Genomic DNA, 25,889 nt, shown 5'->3' with positions numbered 1-25,889 from the left:
TTGCATCATCTGCTCTGGTCAGGCCACCGTTATTGCCCCCACTGCTTTCTACAGCGGTGGCTTTTGGGAAGTAGCGTGGTGCAGCATAACGCACGCAGGCACGCTTGATGCCGCACGGACTGCATACCGGGAGATGGGGCGGGGAGGCTGCTGGGAACAGAAGTGGCCTGTGCAGGCACACAGTCTTTTCTTAGCCCCGCCTGCATCTTCCATCAAGCGCTGAGGGGGAAAAAGTGAGGTACACTGGTGTCCTATCATAGCCGGCTGTGAGCGCTGCCGACCTGCGCTACATCCCCTGCCAATGAAGCTGCTGAGCAATGCTGATTTCCTGTCAGAAAGGTGAGAGGGAGGGGTGAGAAGGGGCACAGCGGCATCATTCATTGTGGGGGCACAGCGGCAGAATTCATTGTGGGGGCACAGCGGTATCATTCATTGTGGGGGCAAAGCAGCATCATTCATTGTGGGAGCACACGGGCATCATTCATTGTAGGGGCTCAGCAGCATCATTCATTGTGGGGGCACAGCAGCATCATTCATTGTGGGGACACATCAGAATCATTCATTGTGGGGGCACAGCGGCATCATTCATTGTGGGGACACAGCAGCATCATTCATTGTGGGGGCACAGCGACATCATTCATTGTGGGGGCACAGCGACATCATTCATTGTGGGGGCACAGCGACATCATTCATTGTGGGGGCACAGCGACATCATTCATTGTGGGGGCACAGCGCATTAATTCATTGTGGGGGCACAGCGACATCATTCATTGTGGGGGCACAGCGGCATAATTCATTGTGGAGGAACAGCGACATCACTTATTGTGGAGGCACAATGACATCATTCATTGTGGAGGCACAGCGACATCATTCATTGTGGGGACACCGCGGCATCATTCATTGTGGGGACACCGCGGCATCATTCATTGTGGGGGCACAACGACATCATTCATTGTGGGGGCACAGCGACATCATTCATTGTGGGGGCACAGCGACATCATTCATTGTTTTATGGTAAAATAAGTCGCTACAGGGCACAGTGTTTATCAAAATGATATTTGGGGACATAGTGTGTGGCAGTAATATAACAGGGATATAGCATGTGGCAGTACTATACCAGGGGCATCCCAAGTGGCAGTACTATACCAGGGGCATCCCGTGAGTTAGAAATATACCAGGGATACAGCATGTGGCAGTAACATACCTAGAGCACAGCATGTGGCAGTAATATATTAGGGGCATAGCATATGGCAGCACTATACCAGGGGCATAGCGTGTGGAGGAAATATACAAGGACACAGTGTGAGGCAGTAATGTATCCAGGGGCATAGCGTGTGGCAGCACTATACCAGGGCACAGTGTGAGGCAGTAATATATCCAGGGGCACAGCGTGCAGGCAGTAATATATCCAGGGGCACAGCGTGCAGGCAGTAATATGTACAGGGTCATAGTGTGTGGCAGTAATATACCAGGGGCACAGCGTGCGGCAGAAATATATGCAGGGGTATAGTATATGGCAGTATTATATTCAGGGGGTACAGTGTGTGGCAGTAATATATTTAGGGGTACAGTGTGTGGCCATATTATATTTAGGGGTACAGTGTGTCAGTATTATATTCAGGGGTACAGCATGTGGCAGTATTATATTCAGGGGTACATTATTCAGAGGTACAACAAGTGGCAGTATTTTCATGGGTACAGCGTGCAACAGTTTTATATTGAGGGGTATACAATGTGGCAGTCTTTTATTTAGGGGTACAGTCGGCAGTATTACATTCAGGGGAAGTATGTTATTGTCTGTGGCAGTATTTTCATGGGTATAGTATGTGGTAGTATTATTTTCAGAGGTACAGTAGGCAGTGGTATTTTTAGGGGTACAGTAGGCAGTGGTATTTTTTAGGGGTACAGTATGCAGCAGTATTTTCAGAGATACAGTCTGTGGCAGTATTATTTTTAGGGGTACAGTATGCAGCAGTATTCTTTTCAGGGGTACAGTAGGTAGCGGTATTATATTTATGGGTACAGTATGAGGCAGTATTATTTTCAGGGGTACAGTAGGCAGCGGTATTATTTTTAGGGGTACAGTAAGCAGCGGTATTTTTAGGGGTACAGTAGGCAGCAATATTATTTTTAGGGGTACAGTATTCGGCAGTATTCAGAAAATACAGGAAACAGTGCATTTACATCCTCCAGAGTTGAGTCATTTTATCTATATCCTTCATGGCACTATGGCCACTAGGTGTGAGCCAGACCTTTACCAGTGACAGACCTGGATGAGCGGACCCTCACTAAAAATAGTTGAGTACCCCTGGTCTATCCTAAGGGTCAGGAAATTGCGTATCCATAAGCCCATCCAGGGCATATAAATGTGAGGAACCCACGTAGCTTTAGGTGCAAAAAGAGCCTGATTGTAGAGGCCCTATTAAACGGCCCAATGCTCCATAGTAAACAAGCACCGATCTAATTTACTTATAATCGCTCATAGGGCCTTTTGCTGCAATCAGTTGTAGGCCACACATCCCCTAATTCTAAAAAGGGGTTGTCTTCATGATGCATCCATTTAAAACAATCACAGTGTTTAATCACCTACCATATAAGAAACTACTTTCTTGGCAGTACAGTGTCATTAATAATTGTAATATTAGATGAAGCATTCCCAGTTGTAGTGTATTCTTCTTTAACAATTAGTTTTTTAAAGGAATGCTGGTAGATTCATGGGCGAATTGTCTCTTATAGTGTTCATGCATTAAGAAACTTTGAAAAAATGTTGACTTGTATGCAAACTGTAATACAAATAGAATTGATTAATTTATAGTAAATATTAATATGCACACTGGGGTTTGCATATTTTTTTTAAACTTGAAAGGGGTCATCTTTTCTGATAAGTCCATTAGTTATCCCAATTGCAGTGCTTTTGAGAAGTGACTTTTTACAAAACCTGCAGTTGCATTTCCCAGGCTACCTTCCTCCTACCAGTGTGATAAAGTAGTTGTAAATCCAAGAGGTGTATAATGGCCTCACTGAGAGCTGTAGACAGCAGCGATGGTAGGTTCAGTCAAGTCTTGGAAAAATCATTGCAGCTGTTCTATCACCTAAAGTTATCAGCATAAGGACTGGCGTGTATACTTATGCAATGTTTATGTAAGGAAGACAGTAATCGAAAGCTACAGGTAGGTGACACAATCATCCGTGCTGAGATAATAACACCACACATATTTGTGTGTGCCAACACATGGCGCAGCTGCTATCGGAAGAGGCAGATGTGCCCGACGTGTTCTGTGTGCCAAGTACATTGTCATCTTAAAAAGCGGTGTACTGTGCCAAGTGCTTGCTCATCTGCTGTTGACACATGGTATAGTACTCACACAGCTCCCTCTTCCCATTCAGGTTTCCACATTGCTACACGTCAGGGTCTGGGAAAACCCTGGCATCCCCATAGGAGCAGCTGGAGTTGGGGAGCCTTGCAGCATTCTCATCATAGTCTATAGTTCAATTCAATTGTGAATTAAAGTTATTTTTGCGTATGGGTTAGTCTAAAATAAAAGTGTCAAACTAAATAGCTGAATAACATTGCATTTAAACCTGCATAATTCCCTTTATAATAAACAGCATCTCATTTACCTTTCAATTTTAAGGGTGGTATGCCATAGGACATGAAGGCCATAGGTTCAATCAGTTTTCACCAATATGCCATCTGCTTTTAACTTTACATTATTATTTTTTATATCTAGCGTGTTTTCCCAATCACACTTATGTCGCTTTTTTACAAAAATATACCACCAGCTTCCTAAATATATCTGTATAAATTTGGTTCCTGTTGGCTGATCCAGTTTTTGTGGAATCTACTGCTAAGTATAGGTACCTTCAAGCATCTTTAGCTATTCACTTTAGGAGTAGACTTTACTTTAGAACTGTTGGATTAATGGGTGGTAAGGTGGCATTAGATGTGTCTGGCAGCCATTTACTTCCCTTTCGTCTGCAGTAATGAGCAGGCACACTTGATTTGATAACTAATGGAACAATTTGGGAATCAGTTGAAGCACCTTTGGCAGTAACTGCAGCCTCCAATCTTCTTGGGTATGATGCCACTAGGTTTGCGCACCTTGGGGAATGTCTGCCATTCTCTCTGCATATCCTCTCAAGCTCTGTCAGGTTGGATAATGACTGTCAGTGGTAGACTTCTTCAGGTCTCTCCATTGATTTTTAATTAGAAACAAGTCAGGGCTCAAGGACATTCAAAGGATTGTCCCTAAGCAACCCTAAGTTGTATTGGCTGTATTCTTAGGATCATTGTCTTGTTGGAAGGTAAACTTTTGGCTTAGAGCAGTCTGGATGAAGTTTTCATTAAAAATATCTATGTACTTAGCTCCAGGTAGCTTTACCTCACCCCTGACCAGTCTCACTGCCCAAGCTGCCGAAAAACACCTCCACAGCATAATGCTGCCACCACCATACTTCATTGTAGGGATGGTATTGGCCAGGTGATGAGCAGTGCCTGATTAGAAGTAAGACCAAAAACTTCAATCTGTGTTTCATCAAACCAGAGAATCTGGTTTCTCACAGTCTGAGAGTACTTTAGGTGTTTTTTTCCCTCAATCTCCATGTGGGCTTTTATGTGTCTTTTAGTGTGCTGCAAGTGATTGATGACCTTCTGAAAGTTTCACCCATCTGCACACAGGTTCTTAGGAGCTCAGTCAAAGTGACCATTGGGTTATTGGTCATCTCTCTTACCAAGGCCATTCTCCCCCAATTACTTAGCTTGGTGGGGGTGGCCAGTCCTGGTTGTTCCAAGCTTCTTCCCTTTAAGAACTATAGAGGTCACTATGCTCTTGGTAGCTTTCAGTACAGCAAATACATTTTGTACTCTTCTCTAGATCTGTAGCTTTACACAATCTTGTTTCAGAGCTATACAGGCAGTTTTGTCCTCTAATATGCATTGTCAACTGTGAGGCCTCATATAAAAAAGGGTGTAAATTTCCATTACTGTAATCATACTGACCCACAGAATAAAGCTATCATGTTATTTTTACCATATGATGAAGGAGTAAATTTGAAATGCAAAAACTTAACGCTAACTGTTTATGCTGGTAAAATGGAAAATCACAGTGCTTAACCCCTTAGGAATGCAGGGTGTACCTGTATGCCCTGCGCCTGCTCCCTTTCTATGATGCGCGCTCAGGAGCTGAACGCGCATCATAGTGGGATGGTCCAGATGGCTGACAGCCGCACATCCCCAATCGCAGTGATGTACAGCATTAACCCTTTAGATGCTGCAATTAAAGTTGATCGCGGTGACTAAAATGTAGAGAAAAAAAACTCATCCCGGCTGCTTAATGGAGCTGATCAGGACCATATCGGTGAAATCGATGTGGCCTAATCAGCTGAGAGGACGGGTCAATGTTCAAACAATAAATATATAACATTAATAAAACCGCACGGTCAATGGCGTATACGTAAAAAAAATGCCACAGTCCAGAACTGCGTATTTTTGGTCACTTTTTATACCCTAAGAAATTTATTTTTATAAAAAGCGATCAAAAAGGCCAATCAAACCAAAAATGGTACCAATAAAAACTACAGATCACGGCACAAAAAATGAGTGCTCACACATCTCCATATACCAGTGATGGCGAACCCATTTGAGCCCGAGTGCCCGGACCGTAATGCACGCCAACTTTTTTCCCCTCAAAGTGCCAGCACAGCAATTAAATCAGAATACACATTGGGGTTGGCAGTATCGTTCCCCCACATTAGAGTTGGCAGTATAGTTCCCCCACATTAGGTGCAGTATAGTTCCCCGCACATTAGGATTGGCAGTATAGTTCCCCCACAATGGGTGTAGTATAGTTCCCCACATTAGATTGGCAGTATAGTTCCCCCACATTAGGTGCAGTATAGTTCCCCCACCGTGGGTGCAGTATAGTTCCCCCACATTAGATTGGCAGTATAGTTCCCCCCACATTAGGTGCAGTATAGTTCCCCCACCGTGGGTGCAGTATAGTTCCCCACATTAGATTGGCAGTATAGTTCCCCCACATTAGGTGCAGTATAGTTCCCCCACAGTGGGTGCAGTATAGTTCCCCACATTAGATTGGCAGTATAGTTCCCCCACATTAAGTGCAGTATAGTTCCCCGCACATTAGGTTGGCAGTATAGTTCCCCCCACATTGGGTGCAGTATAGTTTCCCCCACATTAGGTTGGCAGTATAGTTCCCCCACATTAGGTTGGCAGTATAGTTCCCCCACATTGGGTGCAGTATAGTTTCCCCCACATTAGGTTGGCAGTATAGTTCCCCGCACATTAGGTTGGCAGTATAGTTCCCCGCACATTAGGTTGGCAGTATAGTTCCCCCCACATTGGGTGCAGTATAGTTTCCCCCACATTAGGTTGGCAGTATAGTTCCCCGCACATTAGGTTGGCAGTATAGTTCCCCCCACATTGGGTGCAGTATAGTTTCCCCCACATTAGGTTGGCAGTATAGTTCCCCCACATTAGGTTGGCAGTATAGTTCCCCCACATTAGGGTTGGCAGTATAGTTCCCCCACATTAGGGTTGGCAGTATACCTCCTCCCACAAGGTTGGCAGTATAATTCCCCCCACAAGGTTGGCAGTATAATTTCCTCCACAAGGTTGGCAGTAAAGTTCCCCCTACATTATGCATGCAGTGTTCCCCCGCATTAGGCAGGCAGTGTTCCCCCACATTAGGCGCAGGCAGTGTTCCCCCACATTAGGCAGGCAGTGTTACCCCACATTAGGCAGGCAGTGTTACCCCACATTAGGCGCAGGCAGTGTTACCCCACATTAGGCAGGCAGTGTTACCCCACATTAGGCAGGCAGTGTTACCTCACAGACATACAGCCTCCAGCCATATACAGTGTATGGCTGGAGGCTGTATGTATGTATGTGTCGGAACACGGAAAATGACGTCCCGCTGGTCACTTACCATGCGCGCGTCACCCTCGGTCCTCCCCGATGCTCCGCTCTGCTTTACGGGCGCATGCATGGGACGTCAGTGACGTGACGTCCCTGCGTGCTCTACCTCCCGGCAGTCCCTGCGTTTTTAAAGCTAACGTGGGACCGCAGAGAGGTAACCGGGACATCCTTGTGTCCCGAAATGACCTTTCGGCACACAGGGATGTCCGGAATGTGACGGGGGCCTGTGGCCGCGTGCCCACAGAGGCACGCATGCCCACACGCGTGCCATAGGTTCGCCATCACTGCCATATACATTATAAGAGTCAGAAGAAGACAATTTTAAACATACTCATTTTTGTACAAAAAGTTATAATTTTTTAAAAGTAGTAAATCTAAATAAAACCTATATAATTTGGGTATCGTTGTAACCATATGGACCTACAGAATAAAGATAATGGCCCTGATTTACTATTGTAAACCTGACGTGTTTTGTCTGGTTGTGCACCAGAAATCCTGTCTGCACCATAATTGAAAAAACCCGACTAACTCTCCATTTTACTGAGAACCCGGAAAAGGGGCTTGGCCATCTGGGAAAGTGGGCGTGTCCCTGACATTTTCAAAAAAAACTAAACAAAAAAAAAACATATTTACTAAGGTTTCTACAGCAAATGTGGTGGATTTGAGTTGAGGAGAACCCGACAGATCAGAACATGTGTAAAAAAGCAAAATGTGGGGAAAAGTGGAAAATGTAGGGAAACTATGGTAAATACAGTGGGAAAAAATTGTAGGGAATTAAAACCCACAAAAGAAAACTACACTCCATTCTTAGTAAATGAGGGCCAATGTGTCATTTATACAAAAAAAAAGTGCACTGTATAGAAACAGAAGCCATTGAAAGTTACAAAATGGTGTTTAAAAAAAAATTTTTTAAAAAATTGCCCCACAAATAATTTTATTTTTGTTTTGTTGTAGATTTTGTGGTAAAATGATTGATGTCATTACAATGTAATATTGGTGGTGCAAAAACCTTCCCCACATCTCCATCTGTATACTGCTGCAGTTATCTCTATGGGATCAGGAAATATAGTAGTTATACACCTCCCCTGGGGCTATGTTCACTCATTGCATTTTTGACAATGATTGCGATATGGGACCCTGTCAATATTTCATGCTGCCCGTGATTCGTTTAGCATGAAGCTAGTGACAGGTTTCCTTCAAACATAATCTATTATTATAATAAACCAAATATTTACCAATCATTATTATGGATGCTATTGGTTTGTGCTTCTGGTCAGGTTTGTAAATGTCTGGACACTAAAAAAAAATAAACAAAAAAAAGATAAGGAAGTATATCAGAATTTTTTGCTTGCATCACGCAATTGTTTTCCTTATATAGGCCCTGTACCAACCTGCAAATGGTACATATAACCACACCAAACTCCCTTAATAAAAAGTAATAGCATCCCAGTCCTTATACAGACCCCAGCCCGACCAGTTATAAAGACAGTGGTCAAGACTGTGTATACAGTCCCCAAACTAGAACCCCCCTAAATACAGACCCCAGGCTACAGCTTTAGCACTAGAGTACCCCTTTAAAATGTAAACAACACAGCCAACACAAGAAAAATAAAAGTGGAACACAGAAACAAGCCAAGGGCAAGCATACACTACTACTCTACAAGCACCATGATGAAATAGTTATGGGGCATCTCTCTTTAGAACTCTATTTTGTGCTGTTCCTTTGGTATTCCTCTTGGAAATATATTAATAAAATTGTGACTGGGTGTAAATATTGCCCCTATTTATTTATTTTTTAAGCCATAAAAGCATATAAATGTTACAGCTGAAATATTGGGTCAAAAATGAGTAGTGACAACCAGATTTTAATTTGGCCTGAGACTTAGATGGACATTTATCAACGGGTTTAGTCAGGTTTTCTTTACTATAATTGTCGCATATCTGTCGTAACTTCGACTACGTGTGTTTTCGTGCAACAATTTGCATGAAGAACAAGAAAAGCAAGAACGTAGTAAATTTTTCAAAATGGATTTGCTTTAGTTGGGTATTTATCAACTGCGACAGTCGCAACTGCGCAAATAAAAGTCGCAACAGGGTTAAAAATTGACTAAATTTACTCCAGCTCAAACATGGAGCAGAAAAAGCTACTACCAAAGTAAAAAAGAAAAAATTGCTTACGTGAAAGAAAATTATCAACAGGCTGAAACCAGTTGATAAATAAGTCACACATAAGCAAAAAAAAAGTAAGGAAAAAATTACTTAAAAAAAAGAATACATAAGCAAACATTGATAAATGTCCCTCTTAGAGATTAGCACTGACGGATTATTGTTTAACAAAACATTTCCATGTAGGCTAGGCTACATATTCTTACATTTCCAGGAGGAGTAACAGGAAGAGCACAACACAGAGTTCTAAGTACAGATGATCCAGAATTGTTATCTAATGGGCAAAACAATTATTTACTTTTACAGATATCTAAGGTTCTTCTCTGATCACCATCCAGACCAGAACGCCATGAAGATTTCTCCTGATGAGTCCAGAGTTTGCCACTTTGCTTCTACAACATCCCCAGCCTGAATAAGGGTGGGTTCACACCACGATTTTGCTATACGGTTTCGGCATACGGTTTCATTAACAAAAAGCGTATGCAACCGTACAGAAAACCGTGCCGATAGACTTCCCATTGTAAACCGTATGCACCATAATGTATACGGTTGTCTCCGTTTTTTAAACCATACGGTTTTTTAGTTTTTTTTTCTGAACAGAAAACCGTGGCCTATTACAGTTTTTGGTCCGGGTGAAAAACCGTATTAAACCGTATACGTTTTTTTTTTTTTAACATGGGAGTCAATGGGAACTGTATGTGCGTACGGTTTCATCCGGTTTTCACCATATGGTTTTCGACTTTGCACAGTTTTTTTTTCTTGGAATTTCAATCAAACAAGTGAAACTTTATTCATAATGGAGTGAAAAGTTAAAAATGTATATATTTTTTTTTCTTAAAAAACGGATGCAACCGGACAACCGGACGGTTTTCAACCGTATACAGATAAAAATTTGTACACATGTTTTGATACAGTTTAGTCAGGTTTTGAGGAATCTGTTTTTTTTTTGTTTTTGTTTTAATCAAAAACCTGATACGGGAACTGTATTACAAAAACGTGGTGTGAACCCAGCCTAACAATGTTTTTTAACCAGTTTGCCTACCAGAGGTAGCCAAAAGCTGTTCGGACTAGCTGGGAGTTGTAGTTTTGCAACAACTGGGGGGACACTGGTTGCAAAACATCGCTCTGAGGGAACACAAATAGATTAAAATCCCAAACCTCTCGGAAGACGGCAATGCATGTCCTAACAGAGTCCGTAATCCGTGCGCTCGGTGCAGCAGAGTCCCATCTAAAACAATGGGAGGCTGCAGCACCAGGACTTCTGAGCTGAATTATTCTGCTCAGAAATTCCACCATGTGAATGGGCATAAAAAAAATTGCAGACAGTAATTAGTCTCAAGCCCCCCCCCCCTCCCCTAAAAAAAAATGTCCGAGAAGGACTAACCCACACACAACACACAGCAGCCACAAAAGTCACAGAACAGAATCCCTCACTACCTCCCCACAGTGTAGTCTAGTGTTTCTCAACCAGGGTGCCTCCAGCTGTTGCAAAACTACAACTCCCAGCATGCCCGGACAGCCAATGGCTGTCCGGGCATGCTGGGAGTTGTAGTTTTGCAACAGCTGGAGGCACCCTGGTTGGGAGACACTGGAGTGGCAACACAGCAAGAACTTCTTCCTCAGTCTTACCACTAAGTAGTCACACAGCATGACCCCCCCCCCCTCCCCATTATTCCCTCCACACAGTAGTCACACCACTTTTCAATCCCTCCCAACACAGTAGTTACAAAGCAGGACACCCTCCTTAGTTCCCCCACACAGTAGGACACCCCCTTTATTCTCCCCCTCACCCAGAGTAGTAAATATTCACCAATCAGCTTCTGTTTCTGACGTAAAACGCCAGTGGTCTGGAGGAGCCAGCACACACAATATGACCTACACAGAATCAGGCTGCGCCGTGTCATTTCGTGCTGTGCGCCGCACGTAAAGTAGTCCTTTTTCTCACATAGTAAACAGTTAGGAGGACAGGACTGCCCCACAGACCCGGCCCGTAGATCGTTAGTCTAGGTCTGAGGACATTAGTGATGACAGATGCTCATCCCTTTGTGTCTGTCCCTTGCAGCACCTGCGTTCCTCCACAGGCGGAATCATGAGTTCTCAGTCCATGTTTCCGGCGGAGCTGTGCAGTAACGGACCAGCCCCCCACTTATACAAGGTGAGATAGCGGTGTGTGGTGTTACATGGTGTGGAGCGATAATCAGGCAGTGTCCTCACAACTGCAATATAGCACCGTGTATGTGACGGGTATACCGGCACCGTCCTCCTACCGGTACCTGTGTGCGGCAGCTGTGCATGGTATACAGCAGAAGGGCATACTATTTCCTTTGGCATCCATGTGACCGCTGTCAGTTGTGACCGCTGTTTCTTATGTAAGAGATGTGTTAGGAACTTCTGTCAAGGCAATATGTTATGATAGGGCTACAGAGCCACCCAAGTGCCTCACATGTGGCTGGACAGTCACACCATGCTTCTTTCTGCGCTAGACAGAGGCTGAGGGATAGGTTCACACTACGGAATTTCCGACTGCAATTCCGCTTACTAAAATGTACTGTATAGTGTATGGTTTTCCATTCACAAATTCACACTTCGGAATTTGTGAACGCAAAATCTGCTTGGAAATTTCCGCCTGAAGAATGGCGTTGCTCATTCTTCAGGTGGAAATACTTGTGGAACACATTGCAGTCTATTGGAGACTACATTGTCCGCGCGGTCCTAGCGCCGACTGATTCAGTTGCCGCACTCCGAATCTCTGGGCAGAAATGTTCTGCCTGGAGATTCCGCAGTGTGCACCTAGCCTACGGTACATTCACACTACGGAAAATTCTGCGGTGTGAACATTAGTGTGAATGGGTCTCCAAGTGACTCGTTCACACTGCAGAATTTCAGCTGCAGGCAATTCCGCCACTGAAATTGTTCGGCGCAAAGAAAACATGTTGATTGTTTGCGCGGATTCCGCAAGCACTGCATAGCCGTCAATGATAACGGCTCAGTGCCCTGCGGCCCTAGCACCGAAGTATTTTAGTCGGCGGCCGCCAGACGGAAGCTCAGGCTGAATTCAGCGAGTGGAGATTCCGCAGTGTGAACGCAAAGTGATTTGTGTCCTTGTTTCTCTGTATTGGGAAAGTTCTGAATACAGAGCTAGTAAAAGTCTGCAGCTGTTCACATAGCCACCACTTCTTGGGACATATTGTACGCAACGAGAGCGATATAAACAGCGCAGAACTCCAGAGCAAGCTATACTTTTTCTGTAACTCCTTGGGATAGAGGGCCCCTCGCTTTTGTAATTGAGGATCTTAAATCTCCATTGTGTATGCCAAAAGTATCGGAGATGGGCAAATGCATGAAAACTGCCATATATAGAGGTCAGAGAAAAGGACCACTACCATTTTCCAGAATAGAGGAACTTTATTGATTCTTTATAATAGGCTGAGCATAAATGGAAAGGCCTGCGCAGCTGGCCTGTAATTGTGGGAGGAGCGGGATGACTATAAAACTCACGGCTCTCCTCCCTTCAATGACGCCGTGGGTTCTTCGCTTGAGGGTTGTCACGTGATGTCGGCAGGAAGTGAAGTCACGTTCCCACCGGTCAGCTGACTGCACGAGTCAGCTGACAGGAACCTCGCTTCAGCCGGCATGGGGGGGGTAAGTGGCTGTGGCTGACCGGGGGTAACGCTGGCGGTTCCCGGACTCCGGAGGTGAGCCGGAGTTCGGGGAAACCCTTGGTCAGCCCGGCCCCAGGTTATTGTATTACATATCTGCATTCGCCGGTAGCATTTTACGGTTTTCAGCTGCATATGATTACTTACGGCTTGCTGCGCATGTATATGGCTAATTTGTTATGCGAACAGCCTCCTGCACGAGCATATCATTACCGCATTAGGTGTACGGCTTGCTGCGCATGTATGTGTTCTCTTATGGCTTGCTTTATTATGTGTTCAGCCTCCTGCACGTGCATATCATTACCGCACTATGTGAACAGCCTCCTGCACGAGCATATCATTACCGCATTAGGTGTACGGCTTGCTGCGCATGTATGTGTTCTCTTATGGCTTGCTTTATTATGTGTTCAGCCTCCTGCACGTGCATTTCATTACCGCACTATGTGAACAGCCTCCTGCACGTGCATATCATTACCGCACTATGTGAACAGCCGCCTGCACGTGCATATCATTACCGCACTATGTGAACAGCCTCCTGCACGTGCATATCATTACCGCACTATGTGAACAGCCGCCTGCACGTGCATATCATTACCGCACTATGTGAACAGCCTCCTGCACGTGCATATCATTACTGCACTATGTGATCAGTCTCCTGCACGTGCATATCATTACCGCACTATGCGAACAGCCTCCTGCACGTGCATATCATTACCGCACTATGTGAACAGCCGCCTGCACGTGCATATCATTACCGCACTATGTGAACAGCCTCCTGCACGTGCATATCATTACCGCACTATGTGAACAGCCTCCTGCACGTGCATATCATTACCGCACTATGTGAACGGCTTGCTGCACATGCATACGATTACTTTATGTGAACAGACTCCTGCACGTGCATATCATTGCCGCGCCATGTGAACGGCTTGCTGCGCATGTATATGATTACTGCATTGTGTGATCAGTCTCCTGCACATGTATATCATTACCGCACTGTGTGATAGGCTTCTTGCATATGTATTTGATTGCTGCATTGTGTGAACAGTCTCCTGCACATGTATATCATTACTGCACTATGATTACTGCATTGTGTGAACAGTCTCCTGCACATGCATATCATTATCGCACTATGTGTTAGGCCTCTCGCACATGTATTTGATTGCTGCATTGTGTGAACAGTCTCCTGCACATGTATATCATTACTGCACTATGTGATCGGCTTCTTGCTCATGCATATCATTACCGCGCTATGTGTTAGGCTTCTTGCTCATGCATATCATTACCGCACTATGTGTTAGGCTTCTTGCACATGTATATCATTACCGCACTATGTGTTAGGCTTCTTGCACATGTATATCATTACCGCACTATGTGTTAGGCTTCTTGCACATGTATATCATTACCGCTCTATGTGAACAGCCTCCTGCACATATATATCATTTTCACACTTTGTAGTTCTGTGCTGCGGGGAGGATCTATATGTGTCTCCCGTATACCGAGACTCGCACACCTTTACACTCAATCGGTCTCACCGCTCCGCCCCACCCTGTGGCCTTATGCTTCACCCCCTCAGCTGCCAATCTGGTTAGTCTAAGGCACGCTACACCAACAGCTGCGCTCACTTCTAACCTTTGTCTCTTAACTAACTTCCTCACAGTTTACTTTTCATTTATTTATATTTCTGTGTTTCCGGGCGGTGTGCCTCCAGCTGTTGTGAAGCTACGATTCTCACTTATAGGAATCATGCCGTAGGGTTCATGCTGTACACATCCTGGTACCCATGCACGTTGGTAGGATTCATGCCGGTAACATTTATACGCCACACACGCTTTTAGGGTTCATTCGTTCTCTACGCACTTGTAGTTTTATACCGTACACACGCTTTTAGGGTCATACTATACACCCCCTTTGTAAGGTTTATACTGCACACACGCTTGTATGATTCATACAGTACACACTTGTAGTGTTTATACCGTTTACTTGCCTACAGGTTTCATACTGTACACTCGCTTGTAGGATTATATTGTACATTCACCCTTAGGGTTCATGCTGTACGCTTGCTTGTAGCATTCATACTGCACTCACACTTGCGCATAGTTCGGGGGTGCATGCTTGTAGCATTTACTCTATACACACGCTTGTACATACTTGTAGCACTATGCTGCGTACACACTTATAAGATTCATGCTGTACACAGTACACACTGTACACACGCTTGTTGGATTCTTACTTTACACGCGTTAGGATTATGCAGTACATTCGCGGTAGCTTTTATACGGTACACTCGCTCGCATAATTCATAAAGTTCATGCGGTGCATACCAATGTAGCATCCATTCTGTACACTTGCTCGTAGGTTACGTGGTATACACGCTTGTACTCGCCTGCAGGGTTCTTACTACACACGCTCTTGTAGGAGTCATGTTGTACACACTCATAGGATTCATACTTTGTACACGCTCATACGAGTCACACTGTACGCACGTTTATAGTATTACATGGCCCACGCTCATAAGATTACTACTGAGTATGCACTCATAAGGTTCGTGCTGCACACCCGCTCGCAGGACCTGTATCACGCATGTTTGGAGGGTTATATTACTCGGGTGCACGCGGGAATCAGGCTGCGTGTGCACTCGTGGCATGTGTTCTGTACATGCACTTGCGCTATTTGTGAAGTTCGTACGCCCGCAGTTTTGTGCAGCGCACATGCTCATACAGCACATGGGGTGTGGCCCTGTACGCAGGTATGTGGTTATAATAGTTACTACTTGCCGGCATATTCTCTGCCATCAGGTCGTGGTTAGCTTCAGGCATTCACTGGTGGTCTATACGCGTTTATGGTTGGCCCGAGTATCGGTTCATCAAGTTTGTGGTATAGCCATGCTTAGCGGTTTACGTCAGTTTCACACGTAGTCGTTCTGCACGCATTTTTATATAGGCAGGGTGATACATAGCAGTTGTCGCTGCTCACACATATTCAGAACGACTATTACACGACGCACAGGCGGGGCTGACCCAGTAAACCGTTGCAGACGGGGTATGTCTCATTATCGTTGGTACTGACATGCCTTCTGAACGACACTGACACTACGCATAGGTGGTATTTACCTGTTAAGCCTGTCATGTTACAGAAAGGGTACGTCGCATAATTGTTATGACTGACACGCCACACATAGGTGATGTATACCCATCATGCCTGCCACGCCTGCAGGGAGTACGTTGCATGGTTGTTACTGACACGCCTTCAGAACAGCAATAACGCCACACGTAGGTGATAAGATTTGTTTTATTATCCAAGTAATCACCTCATGAACCTGACACGTCTTCAGGTTGTGTTTACTTGTGTCGTCGGTGCACCTCTTTTACGATATAGTCACGTTCTCAAAATCGGAATTCACGATGTTTTGGGTTGTAATGGTACTCGTATGAACTTTCGCACTTACCACTGGGCACACACTTATCTAGACTCAGTTACGCATATAATTCTCGTCCGACACGTCTTCGCATACTTTCCCTCTCTCCTGGTTTAAAGAGTTTCTTATTGTTGTCCAAGTAATCACCTCATGAACCTGACACGCTTTCAGGTTGTGATTGCTTGCGTTGTCGATGCGCTCCTTTCTCTGTGTAGTCATGTCCCAAAAATGTACTTCATGGTGTTCTAGGTTGATATGGTACTCGTTTAACGTTTCGCATTTGTCACCGGGCGCATACTCGTTTAGACCCGGTTACGCATACGATTCTCGTCCGACACGTCTTCGCATACTTTCCCTCTGTCTGGTTTAAAGTGCCGTACATTGTTCTCCAAGTAATCACCTCATGAACTTGACACGCTTTCAGGTTGTGATTGCTTGCGTTGTCGATGCGCTCCTTTCTATGTGTAGTCATGTCCCAAAAAGGTGCTTCATGGTGTTCTAGGTTGATATGGTACTCGTTTAACGTTTCGCATTTGTCACCGGGCGCATACTCGTTTAGACCCGGTTACGCATACGATTCTCGTCCGACACGTCTTCGCATACTTTCCCTCTGTTCTGGTTTAAAGTGCCGTACATTGTTCTCCAAGTAATCACCTCATGAACCTGACACGTTTTCAGGTTGTGATTGCTTGCGTTGTCGATGCGCTCCTTTCTCCGTGTAGTCTCGTTCCTAAAGTTGCTCTTCAGGGTGTTCTAGGTTGTTAAGGTACTTGTATAACGTTTCGCTCTTGTCACCGGGCACATACTTGTCTAGGTCCGTCACGTATACAATTCTCACCCGTCACGTCTTCGGATACTCTCTCTCTGTCCTGGTGTTAGACGGTCAGCCATGTTATAGATAAATGAGCTTGGCTAGATGGTTAGTTTGGCTGTCCCTACTACATACATTTACTTTCACATGTGCTCACGTTGAAGGAGTCCAGTATATTGCAGCACATGCCTTGTCCGCAAATACAAAAAAATTTATGGTACGGCGTGGAACTCGTTTTCCAAATCCAGATCCAAGCACGCCGAGGGCGACAAGATTTCAGTTCCCTTCCTATTAGCATATGTCGGGTTTTGCCATTCCACACTGCATTTATCCCACAATACTTTTAAGAGTTATCTAGCCGGTATCCAACACCATTTATCCTTGACCAATACCCGTAGTTACTCCATACTCTCTTCTCGCTTGGTGAAGTCCGCTCTGAAGGGCATCCTTGAGAAGGAAGTCCCTCGCAGCCCAGTCAGACAACCAATCACAGGCAACGTGTTCAGGCAGTTGTCCGACTTGTTAGACCCCACACCATTGGGTATCCGTGATAGCCTCACATTAAAAGCGGCCATGTACCTTGCCTGTTATGGGTTTCTCAGACCGGGTGAGTGTACAACTCGGACCATTAACGCGCCCTATCCTAAGGTCAGTCAGCTGTCACATGTCTCTGATCATTTCCAGCTGTCCCTCAGTCAGACCAAGACCTCGTCACCGGGTCAAACTGTGGTTGTTCGGTTTTCCCCACCGTGCACAAAGGGTGTCCTGCCACAGTCCTCCGTAAATTGTTGAATGCCTGTGTAACCTATCAGCTGACGACCCTTTACTCCATCTCAGGTCCAACCCGCTAACTACTTCTCAGTTCATCAAACATTTACGCATTTCGGTCGGGTCGCTGGGAGGAGTCCCGACTTCATTATCCGGTCACTCCTTCCGTATTGGCGCAGCTACAGCCAATTCTAAGCACGGGATCCCAGCCCACGTAATCATGAAATTAGGGTGTTGGAAATGCGGATGCTACATGCAGTATTTCCCTAACCCTCGCAAAGAAATGGCTAGCGCATTCCAGTCTCTTGTGTTGTAATCCGCAATAAACAAATGTTTGTTTAAATCCGGGTTTTGCCCTCTTTTCCAGGCATATTCTTTACGCCGCAGTTATGGCACACTCCAAACTGCTTAGTTGAGGTTGATAGGTTATTGGTTACAGTTGGTTGTTAGGTTAGTATTAGGGTTTTACGCATTTCAGTCATGTAGCAACGACCACAAATGGAAAGGCCTGCGCAGCTGGCCTGTAATTGTGGGAGGAGCGGGATGACTATAAAACTCACGGCTCTCCTCCCTTCAATGACGCCGTGGGTTCTTCGCTCCCACCCGCCCCCCCTTCTTTTCATTCCATCACACTTACCACAGGGTATGCCCTCTTTTCCAGGCATATTCTTTACGCCGCAGTTATGGCACACTCCAAACTGCTTAGTTGAGGTTGATAGGTTATTGGTTACAGTTGGTTGTTAGGTTAGTATTAGGGTTTTACGCATTTCAGTCATGTAGCAACGACCACAATTAGTAATAATGGCTCATGTCTATATCATTGCTAAGTGTATTGACCCTCAACTGTGGCATGTAGTGTTCCTGTGTGTCCTCCTCAGTGGAGGCACGCAGCAGTACAGTATGGCGCACTAGCCAGCTACGGGCACTGTGGTACTGATGTGTAATACTCATATCGCTGTTTGCATGAGGACTGGAAATCTTGGACATAACATTATAAATACTGTTGTGCTTTTAATGTATAAGGGAAGATAGAGTGAACATATGTTGATTATTTGCAAAATTGATTACATAGCTGATTATTGGTCTGAATTATCGGATAAAAAAGAGGGCACTAGGGAATCAGGGAAGGGTTAGCGGGAGGAAGTGAGAACCTCATCGTAAAGAGTTAATGGGGAAAATAGTGGGGACAGCACCTGAATGGTTAATAGAGGGTAAGAGTAAAGGGACAGCTACTGAAGGGTTACATATAAGCCTTGCTGTAGGGTAGAGGGAGCAGTTTACAGACCTTAGGGATGGCCATCTTCCCTGTACCAGGAAGATCTGTCACTGCATGGAGGATGGAATACGGAGCTTCTGGATGGACAGGGTGGCTCTCGCGATGTCAGGAGGCGCTGAGGATAATGAGATGGTGCCGGCTTCCGTACTGCACTCCAGGCTGCGGTTTAAAGGGGTACTCCACTGGAAAACATTTTGTTTAAAATCAACTGGTGCCAGAAAGTTAAACAGATTTGTAAATTACTTCTATTAAAAAATCTTAATCCTTCCAGTACTTATCAGCTGCTTTTATGATCCACAGGAAGTTCTTTTCTTTTTGAATTTCCTTTCTGTCTTACCACAGTGCTCTCTGCTGACACCTCTGTCCATTTTAGGAACAGTCCAGAGCAGGAGCAAATCCCCATAGAAAACCTCTCCTGCTCTGGACAGTTCCTAAAATGGACAGAGGTGTCAGCAGAGAGCACTGTGGTCAGACAGAAAGGAAATTTAAAAAGAAAATAGCTTCCTGTGGATCATAACAGCAGCTGATAAGTACTGGAAGGTTTAAGATTTTTTAATAGAAGTGATTTACAAATCTGTTTAACTTTCTGGCAACAGTTGATTTAAAAAAAAAAATGTTTTCCAGTGGAGTACCCCTTGTGCTGCAGGTAGGCCGCAGATGTTGCAGGTCAGAAGCATCTTTAAAAAGGCATTTGAGAGTAAGGGGAGATGGACATTCAGGTGCAGACTGAGGGGCTAAAAGTAATAACAATAGTAGGAATACTGTTACTAGGCCACACCCATAGGAACTGAATTTGAACAGAATTGCTGAATTTTGGTTCTGTGAACATTGCCTATGGCTCTGTTAACATTATGTTTAAGCCCAGTGATCGTCATACAGACTGGTAAGCCTCCCACATCTTCAACCAATATCAAATGTGCCCCAAAATACCAATTAAAAATTCATCCTGCAAGAACAAGACCTCATGCAGCTCTATCAACAGAACAGTAAAACGGTTATAGGTCTTGGAATACATTGACTGGAAAACATTTTTTATTTTTTGTAATGGTAAAATAACTAATTCAAATTTGGCATCACTGTAATCGCGATGGCCCAGAAATTATTGTTATTTTATTGCACAATAAACCAAGAAAATAATTATTAATCACCAAGAAAACAATTGGTAACCAACTGTGCCTTGAAGGACTGAAATTCTCCAGCACCTGCACGGTCCTCCTGCACGGTCCTCCTGCACAGGAAAGCACATGTACAGGCTTGTCTGAATTTTGCCAGTAAACGTCTAAATTATTCAGCAGTTCATTGGCAAACTTCAGATGAGCCTGTACATGTGCTTTCTTGTGCAGGAGGACCTTGTGGGTGCTGGAGAATTTCTGTCCTTCACAGAAAAGTGTGTTACCAATTATTTTCTTAATGACTATGGTCCCAGCTACCTTAAAATCATTGACAAGATCCTCCCACTTGGGCTGATTCCTCACTGTTCTCATGATCATTGAAACTCCACAAGGTGAGATCTTGCATGAAGCCCCTGACCGACCAAACAGTTAGTTTGTGTTTCTTCCACTGAGTTGAGTGGTATGAATATAGTCTGCTAATGTCTATGTTTTATTTAATTCTGAGTTTACACCATAATTGGTGGCCGTGCTTAAAGAAAAACTGTCATTGTCACTCGCCCAACCTGTTGCTGCATGTTAAAATGATACCCCCACCAGATCCATTGCTCTGTTGAGCCTTATGCAACCTAATTCAGTTGCAGGCTTGGGGCACAGGCGTAGCTCCCGGAGCATGCTCACATCACGGCTGCTACTTTCTCACTCGGCCAGTGTTCTGAAGATTCTTGTGCAATGAAGAATCCTGCGTCTGCTCCACTCAGCAGCTCTCAGCTCTTCCCCAGTGGGCTGCATACATCCCCCCCCCCCCCCCCCCCCCACTCTCAGCACTGATGAAAGCGCAGGAATCTTTAAAGCACCAGCAGAGTGAGATAGCGGCTGTGATGTCAGCTTGCTCCTGGATCTCTGCCTGTGCCACAATCCTGCAACCGCATGAGAAGCATAGCGGCTGAATAGAGCAATGGATTTGGCGATAGTAAGTATAATTTTAATCAGTGTCAGGCACAACACAATCCTGTACCAACAGGTTGTGCGGTTGACACTGATGACCCTTTTCCTTTAATGAGTCCTGCCAAATAAGAATATACGCTTAGGAATGGGCGGAACATAGTCACTAGCAGAATACTTATGGTGTATTTAACTCGTGGACCTGGCATTGGTACCTGTTGTGGTATATTTTGTTAATACCAGCATACTGCAAATGTAGGGTCCTTATAAGATGTGTTGCAATATTAAGTGACTTTTTTTTTCTTTTAACAGTGTAAAAAACAAAAGAAAAAGCTCTTCATCATGCTACTTAGGTGTAATGAACTTGTTTTTAAGAACTGACCTAACATCTTCATGATCTACTCTTCCACTTTATTTAAGCCTCTGTTCCACTGTAAGAAGTGGGGCAAGATGACAGGAGGATGTCGTCTTATATTATCCACAGTAAGATTTCACTGTCTCCGTACACTGTCCTGCTCATTTAATACATCAGTAGCCTGCCGGGCCCAAGCATATGCTCCAGTTTTTTACAAAGCCCCTGCCTATGGTGACAGAACAGCATTGGTTGACCAACATGGACATCACAGTTACCAGGATTTATACCTCAGAAGCATTGCCCTGTCTAAAGCAATAACCCGTCTTCTGGGTAACCCTAGAAACGATGTTCCCCCAAAAAGAGTATCCTTTATTTGCCCTAATGACGCATCGTATGTGGTGTGTCAGTGGGCAGCTTGGATGAGCGGTGCCATTGCAGTTCCCCTTTTTAGGAATCACCCATCTGTTGAGCTGGAATACATTTTAAAGGATTCTCAGAGTGCACTGGTTGTTTCAGAAGCAAAATACACCGATTGCATAACACCGTTGGCAGAGAAGTTGGGGATTGCAAACATTACCGTGCCTAGTTTTCCACAGCACAGCATTACAGAACAAATGATACATTCAGAAGACCATCATTTTGATCTGGACTGGAAAGAAAGGGGGGCTATGATTATTTATACAAGCGGAACTACTGGACGACCAAAAGGTGTACTCAGCACCCACCAAAACCTAAATGCTATGGTAAGATTAAAAAAAATCAAGGGTACTTCAGATAAGTGGGTACCCTGTGCAATAAGGTTGTCTTCCTGTCATGACTACATATATTTAATTTCCTCCTTCAAGTTGCTTTTGAGCTCGATTTCCTTACATCTTTTGCTTAAATAAAGAGACGTCTTTGGGATTTGTTGAGCATTCTTTTAATATATATATATGTACTTAGCAACATTTCTTTTGCCATATACTCATATGGCAGCATTAGGTGAATTCATTGCTCCCCAGCTCTGGCCTTCACATGCATGTACAGAGCAGATCCATAGTCCTCTGTGATCCCGTAAGGACTGAGCCCTTTTTCACCTTAAGGGCTGAGCCCTTTTTTGCAATTCTGAACACTGTCACTTTAGGTATTAATAACTGTGCTGCTTTTACCGTTTATTCTGAGTCCGAGATTTTTTTTTCCGTGACATATTCTACTTTAACATAGTGGTAAATTTTCGTTGTTACTTGCATCCTTTCTTGGTTAAAAATCCCCAAATTTCATGAAAATTTAGCATTTTTCTACCTTTTGAAGCTCTCTGTTTGTGAGGAAAATGGATATTCCAAATAAATTATATATTGATTCACATATACATTATGTCTACTTTATGTTGGCATCATAAAGTTGACATGTTTTTACTTTTGGAAGACATTAGAGGGCTTCAAAGTTCAGCAGCAATTTTTCACGAAAATTTCCAAATCTGAATTTTTCAGGGACCAATTCAGTTTTAAGTGTATGCAAATATCACATGAATTACCCCATTATAAAAACTGCACCCCTCAAAGTATTCAGAATGACATTCAGAAAGTTTGTTAACCCTTTAGGTGTTTCACAGGAATAACAGCAAAGTGGAGGAGAAAATTCTAAATCTTCATTTTTTACACTCGCATGTTCTCATAGATCCATTTTTTGAATTTTTACAAGGGGTAAAAGTAGAAACCCCCCCCCCCCCCCCCCAAAAAAAAAAAAAAACTTGTAACCCCATTTCTCTCGAGTAAGGAAATACTTCATATGTGGATGTAAAGTGCTCTGTGGGTGCACTAGAGGGCTCATAAGGGAAGGAGCGACAATGGGATTTTGGAGAGTGAATTTTGCTGAAATGGTTTTTGGGGGGCATGTCGCATTTTAGGAAGCCCCTATGGTGCCAGAACAGCAAAAAAAACAAAACATGGCATACTATTTTGGAAGCTACACCCATCAAGGAAAATTCATTTTTTTCCCCAAATTTCACATTTCTACAAGGGGTAATAGGAGAAAATGCCCCCCCCCCCAAAATGTGTAACCCCATTTCTTCTGAGTATTGAAATACCCCATGTGTGGACATCAAGTGCTCTGCTGGCACACTACAATGCTCAGAAGAGAAGGAGCCACATTTGGCTTTTGGAAAGCAAATTTTGCCGAAATGGTTTTTGGGGGGCATATCGCATTTAGGAAGCCCCTATAGTGCCAGAACAGAAAAAAACAACACATGGCACACTATTTTGTAAACTACACCCCTCAAGAAACGTAACAAGGGGTACAGTGAGCCTTAACACCCCACAGATGTTTGACGACTTTTCGTTAAAGTCGGATGTGTAAATACATTTTTTTCCCCTAAAACGCTGCCCCCCCCCTCCTCCCCCAAATTTCAAATTTTTACAAGGGGTGATAGGAGAAAATGCCCCCCCAAAACTGGTAACCCCATCTCTTCTGAGTATGGAAATACCCCATGTGTGGCCGTCAAGTGTTCTGCTAACGCACTACAATGCTCAGAAGAGAAGGAGCTCCATTGGGCTTTTGGAGAGAGAATTTGTCTGGAATGTTAGTCGGGGGCCATGAGCATTTGCAATGCCCCCCGTGGTGACAGAAAAGTGGACCCCCCCCCCACACATGTTACTCCATTTTGGAAACTAAACCCATCACAGAAAGGGGTGCAGTGAGCATTTACACCCCACTGGCGTTTGACAGGTCTTTGGAACAGTAGGCTGTCAGACACCTGTGGGGCGTAAATGCTCACTACACTTATTACATTCTGTGGAGGACTAAATTAGGGATTGCATAGGGGGGGACATAGGGGTATTCTATGCCAGTGATTCCTAAACAGGGTGCCTCCAGCTGTTGCTAAACTCCCAGCATGCCTGGACAGTTATTGTCTATCCGAAAATGCTGGGAGTTGTTGTTTTGCAACAGCTGCAGGCTCCCTTTTGGAAACCCTGCCGTACAATACGTTTTTCATTTTTATTGGGGGGACCGTGTAAGGGGGTGTATATGTAGTGTTTTACCCTTTATTATGTGTTAGTGTAGTGTTTTTAGGGTACATTCGCAGTGGCGGGGGTTTACGGTGAGTTTCCCGCTAGGAGTTTGAGCTGCGGCAGACTTGAAGCAGGAAACTCTCTGTAAACCCAGCTGTGAGAATGTACCCTAAAAACACTTCACTAACACATAATGAAGGGTAAAACACTACATATACACCCCCTTACACGGTCCCCCCAATAAAAAACGTATCGTACGGCAGGGTTTCCAAAAATTCTGTTACCTAACCCGGTATTTTCTAACCAGTGTGCCTCCATCTGTTGCAAAACTACAACTCCCAGCATGTACTGATCGCCGAAGGAGATGTAGTTATGCAATAGCTGGAAGTACGTAACTACAACTCCCAGCACGGCGAGACAGCCATTTGCTGTTCTAGCATGCTGGGAGTTGTAGTTTTGCAACATCTAGAGGGCCACAGTTTAGAGACCACTGTGCAGTGATCTCCAAACTGTAGTCCTCCAGCTATTGCAAAACTACAAATCCCAGCATGCCCAAACAGCTGTCTGGGCATGCTGGGAGTTGTAGTTTTGCAACATCTGGAGGTCAACAGTTTAGAGACCACTGTATAGTTGTCTCTAAACTGTAGCCCTCCAGATGTAGCTAGGCAACAACTCACCGGCTTCCGTAGTCGCAGGATCGCCGCACCAGAGAGAGGATCGCCGCACACTGCCGCCTATTACCGCCGGTAAGTGACCTCCACCGCCGCTGCCGGTCACACCACAGTTCCCCCCGTTCTCGTTCTACCCTGACTGTGGGTGGGAAGAACGGGAGAACGAACTTTAAGCCCCCCTGCCCCCGATCTGCAATTGGTCAGTCACTACTGACCGACCAATAGCAGGGATAGGAGGGGTGGCACCCCTGCCACCTCACTCCTATCCCTACAGGGGGATCGTGGGTGTCTTTGGACAGCCCTGATCCACCTTATTTTCCGGGTCACCAGAGACCCGTATGACCCGGAATCGCCGCAGATCGCCGGTCTGAATTGACCGCCGACATGGGGGGGGGGGGGTGTCTCAGGAACCCCCTTGGCGATGTGCCGGGATGCCTGCTGAATGATTTCAACAGGCATCCCGATCCGGTCCCCGACCGGATAGCGGCGGGGACCAAGATTACCACGGGCGTACCTGTACACCCTCAGTCCTTAAGAACTCTGAAACGGGGGCATACGGGTACGCCCTCCATCATTAAGGGGTTAAATAATACCTCTGCTATCTCTGAAATCCCCTATAAGGTATGTGAAATTATTTTTTTTTTTGAAACCTGCCAACTAATCAAATTTTTCCAAAAGGGTCAACTGGAAGGGTGCTTTTTTTAGACTCCTAAATGCCCAGTGTACTGCTTCAAAATAAAATTACTAAATATGTTATTAGTATAATTATTTAATGCAGAACTTCTTGGAT

The 25,889-nt window shown here is 44.6% G+C and overlaps 2 protein-coding genes across 8 annotated transcripts in view; one reads left to right on the top strand and one right to left on the bottom strand.

Annotated features, from left to right (window-relative positions):
- Positions 1 to 11,061, bottom strand: part of CBFA2T3 (CBFA2/RUNX1 partner transcriptional co-repressor 3) — a 392,405-nt gene extending 381,344 nt beyond the window's left edge. For 3 of the 5 annotated variants that reach the window (XM_056526034.1, XM_056526039.1, XM_056526037.1), the window contains exon 1: positions 8,170 to 8,230. In XM_056526034.1, the coding sequence (XP_056382009.1) occupies positions 8,170 to 8,176 (7 nt within the window). In that variant the 5' untranslated portion in view covers positions 8,177 to 8,230. Of the gene's footprint in view, positions 1 to 8,169; positions 8,231 to 10,910 lie in introns of those variants that run through there. The other 2 variants (XM_056526035.1, XM_056526036.1) reach the window with 2 other exon arrangements.
- A 60-nt stretch (positions 11,062 to 11,121) lies between these two features.
- The window catches only part of ACSF3 (acyl-CoA synthetase family member 3), a 142,951-nt gene continuing 128,183 nt past the window's right edge, over positions 11,122 to 25,889 (top strand). For all 3 annotated transcript variants that reach the window (XR_008845155.1, XM_056526043.1, XM_056526044.1), the window contains exons 1-2: positions 11,122 to 11,255; positions 21,399 to 22,184. Coding sequence is in view for 2 of the 3 variants with exons in the window: in XM_056526043.1 (XP_056382018.1) it covers positions 21,480 to 22,184 (705 nt within the window). In the remaining variant the exon portion in view is untranslated. The remainder of the gene's footprint in view (positions 11,256 to 21,398; positions 22,185 to 25,889) is intronic.

Source organism: Hyla sarda, chromosome 6, assembly GCF_029499605.1.
Source record: "Hyla sarda isolate aHylSar1 chromosome 6, aHylSar1.hap1, whole genome shotgun sequence".
Lineage (NCBI taxonomy): Eukaryota > Metazoa > Chordata > Amphibia > Anura > Hylidae > Hyla > Hyla sarda.
This window is presented reverse-complemented; position numbering and strand designations above follow the sequence as displayed.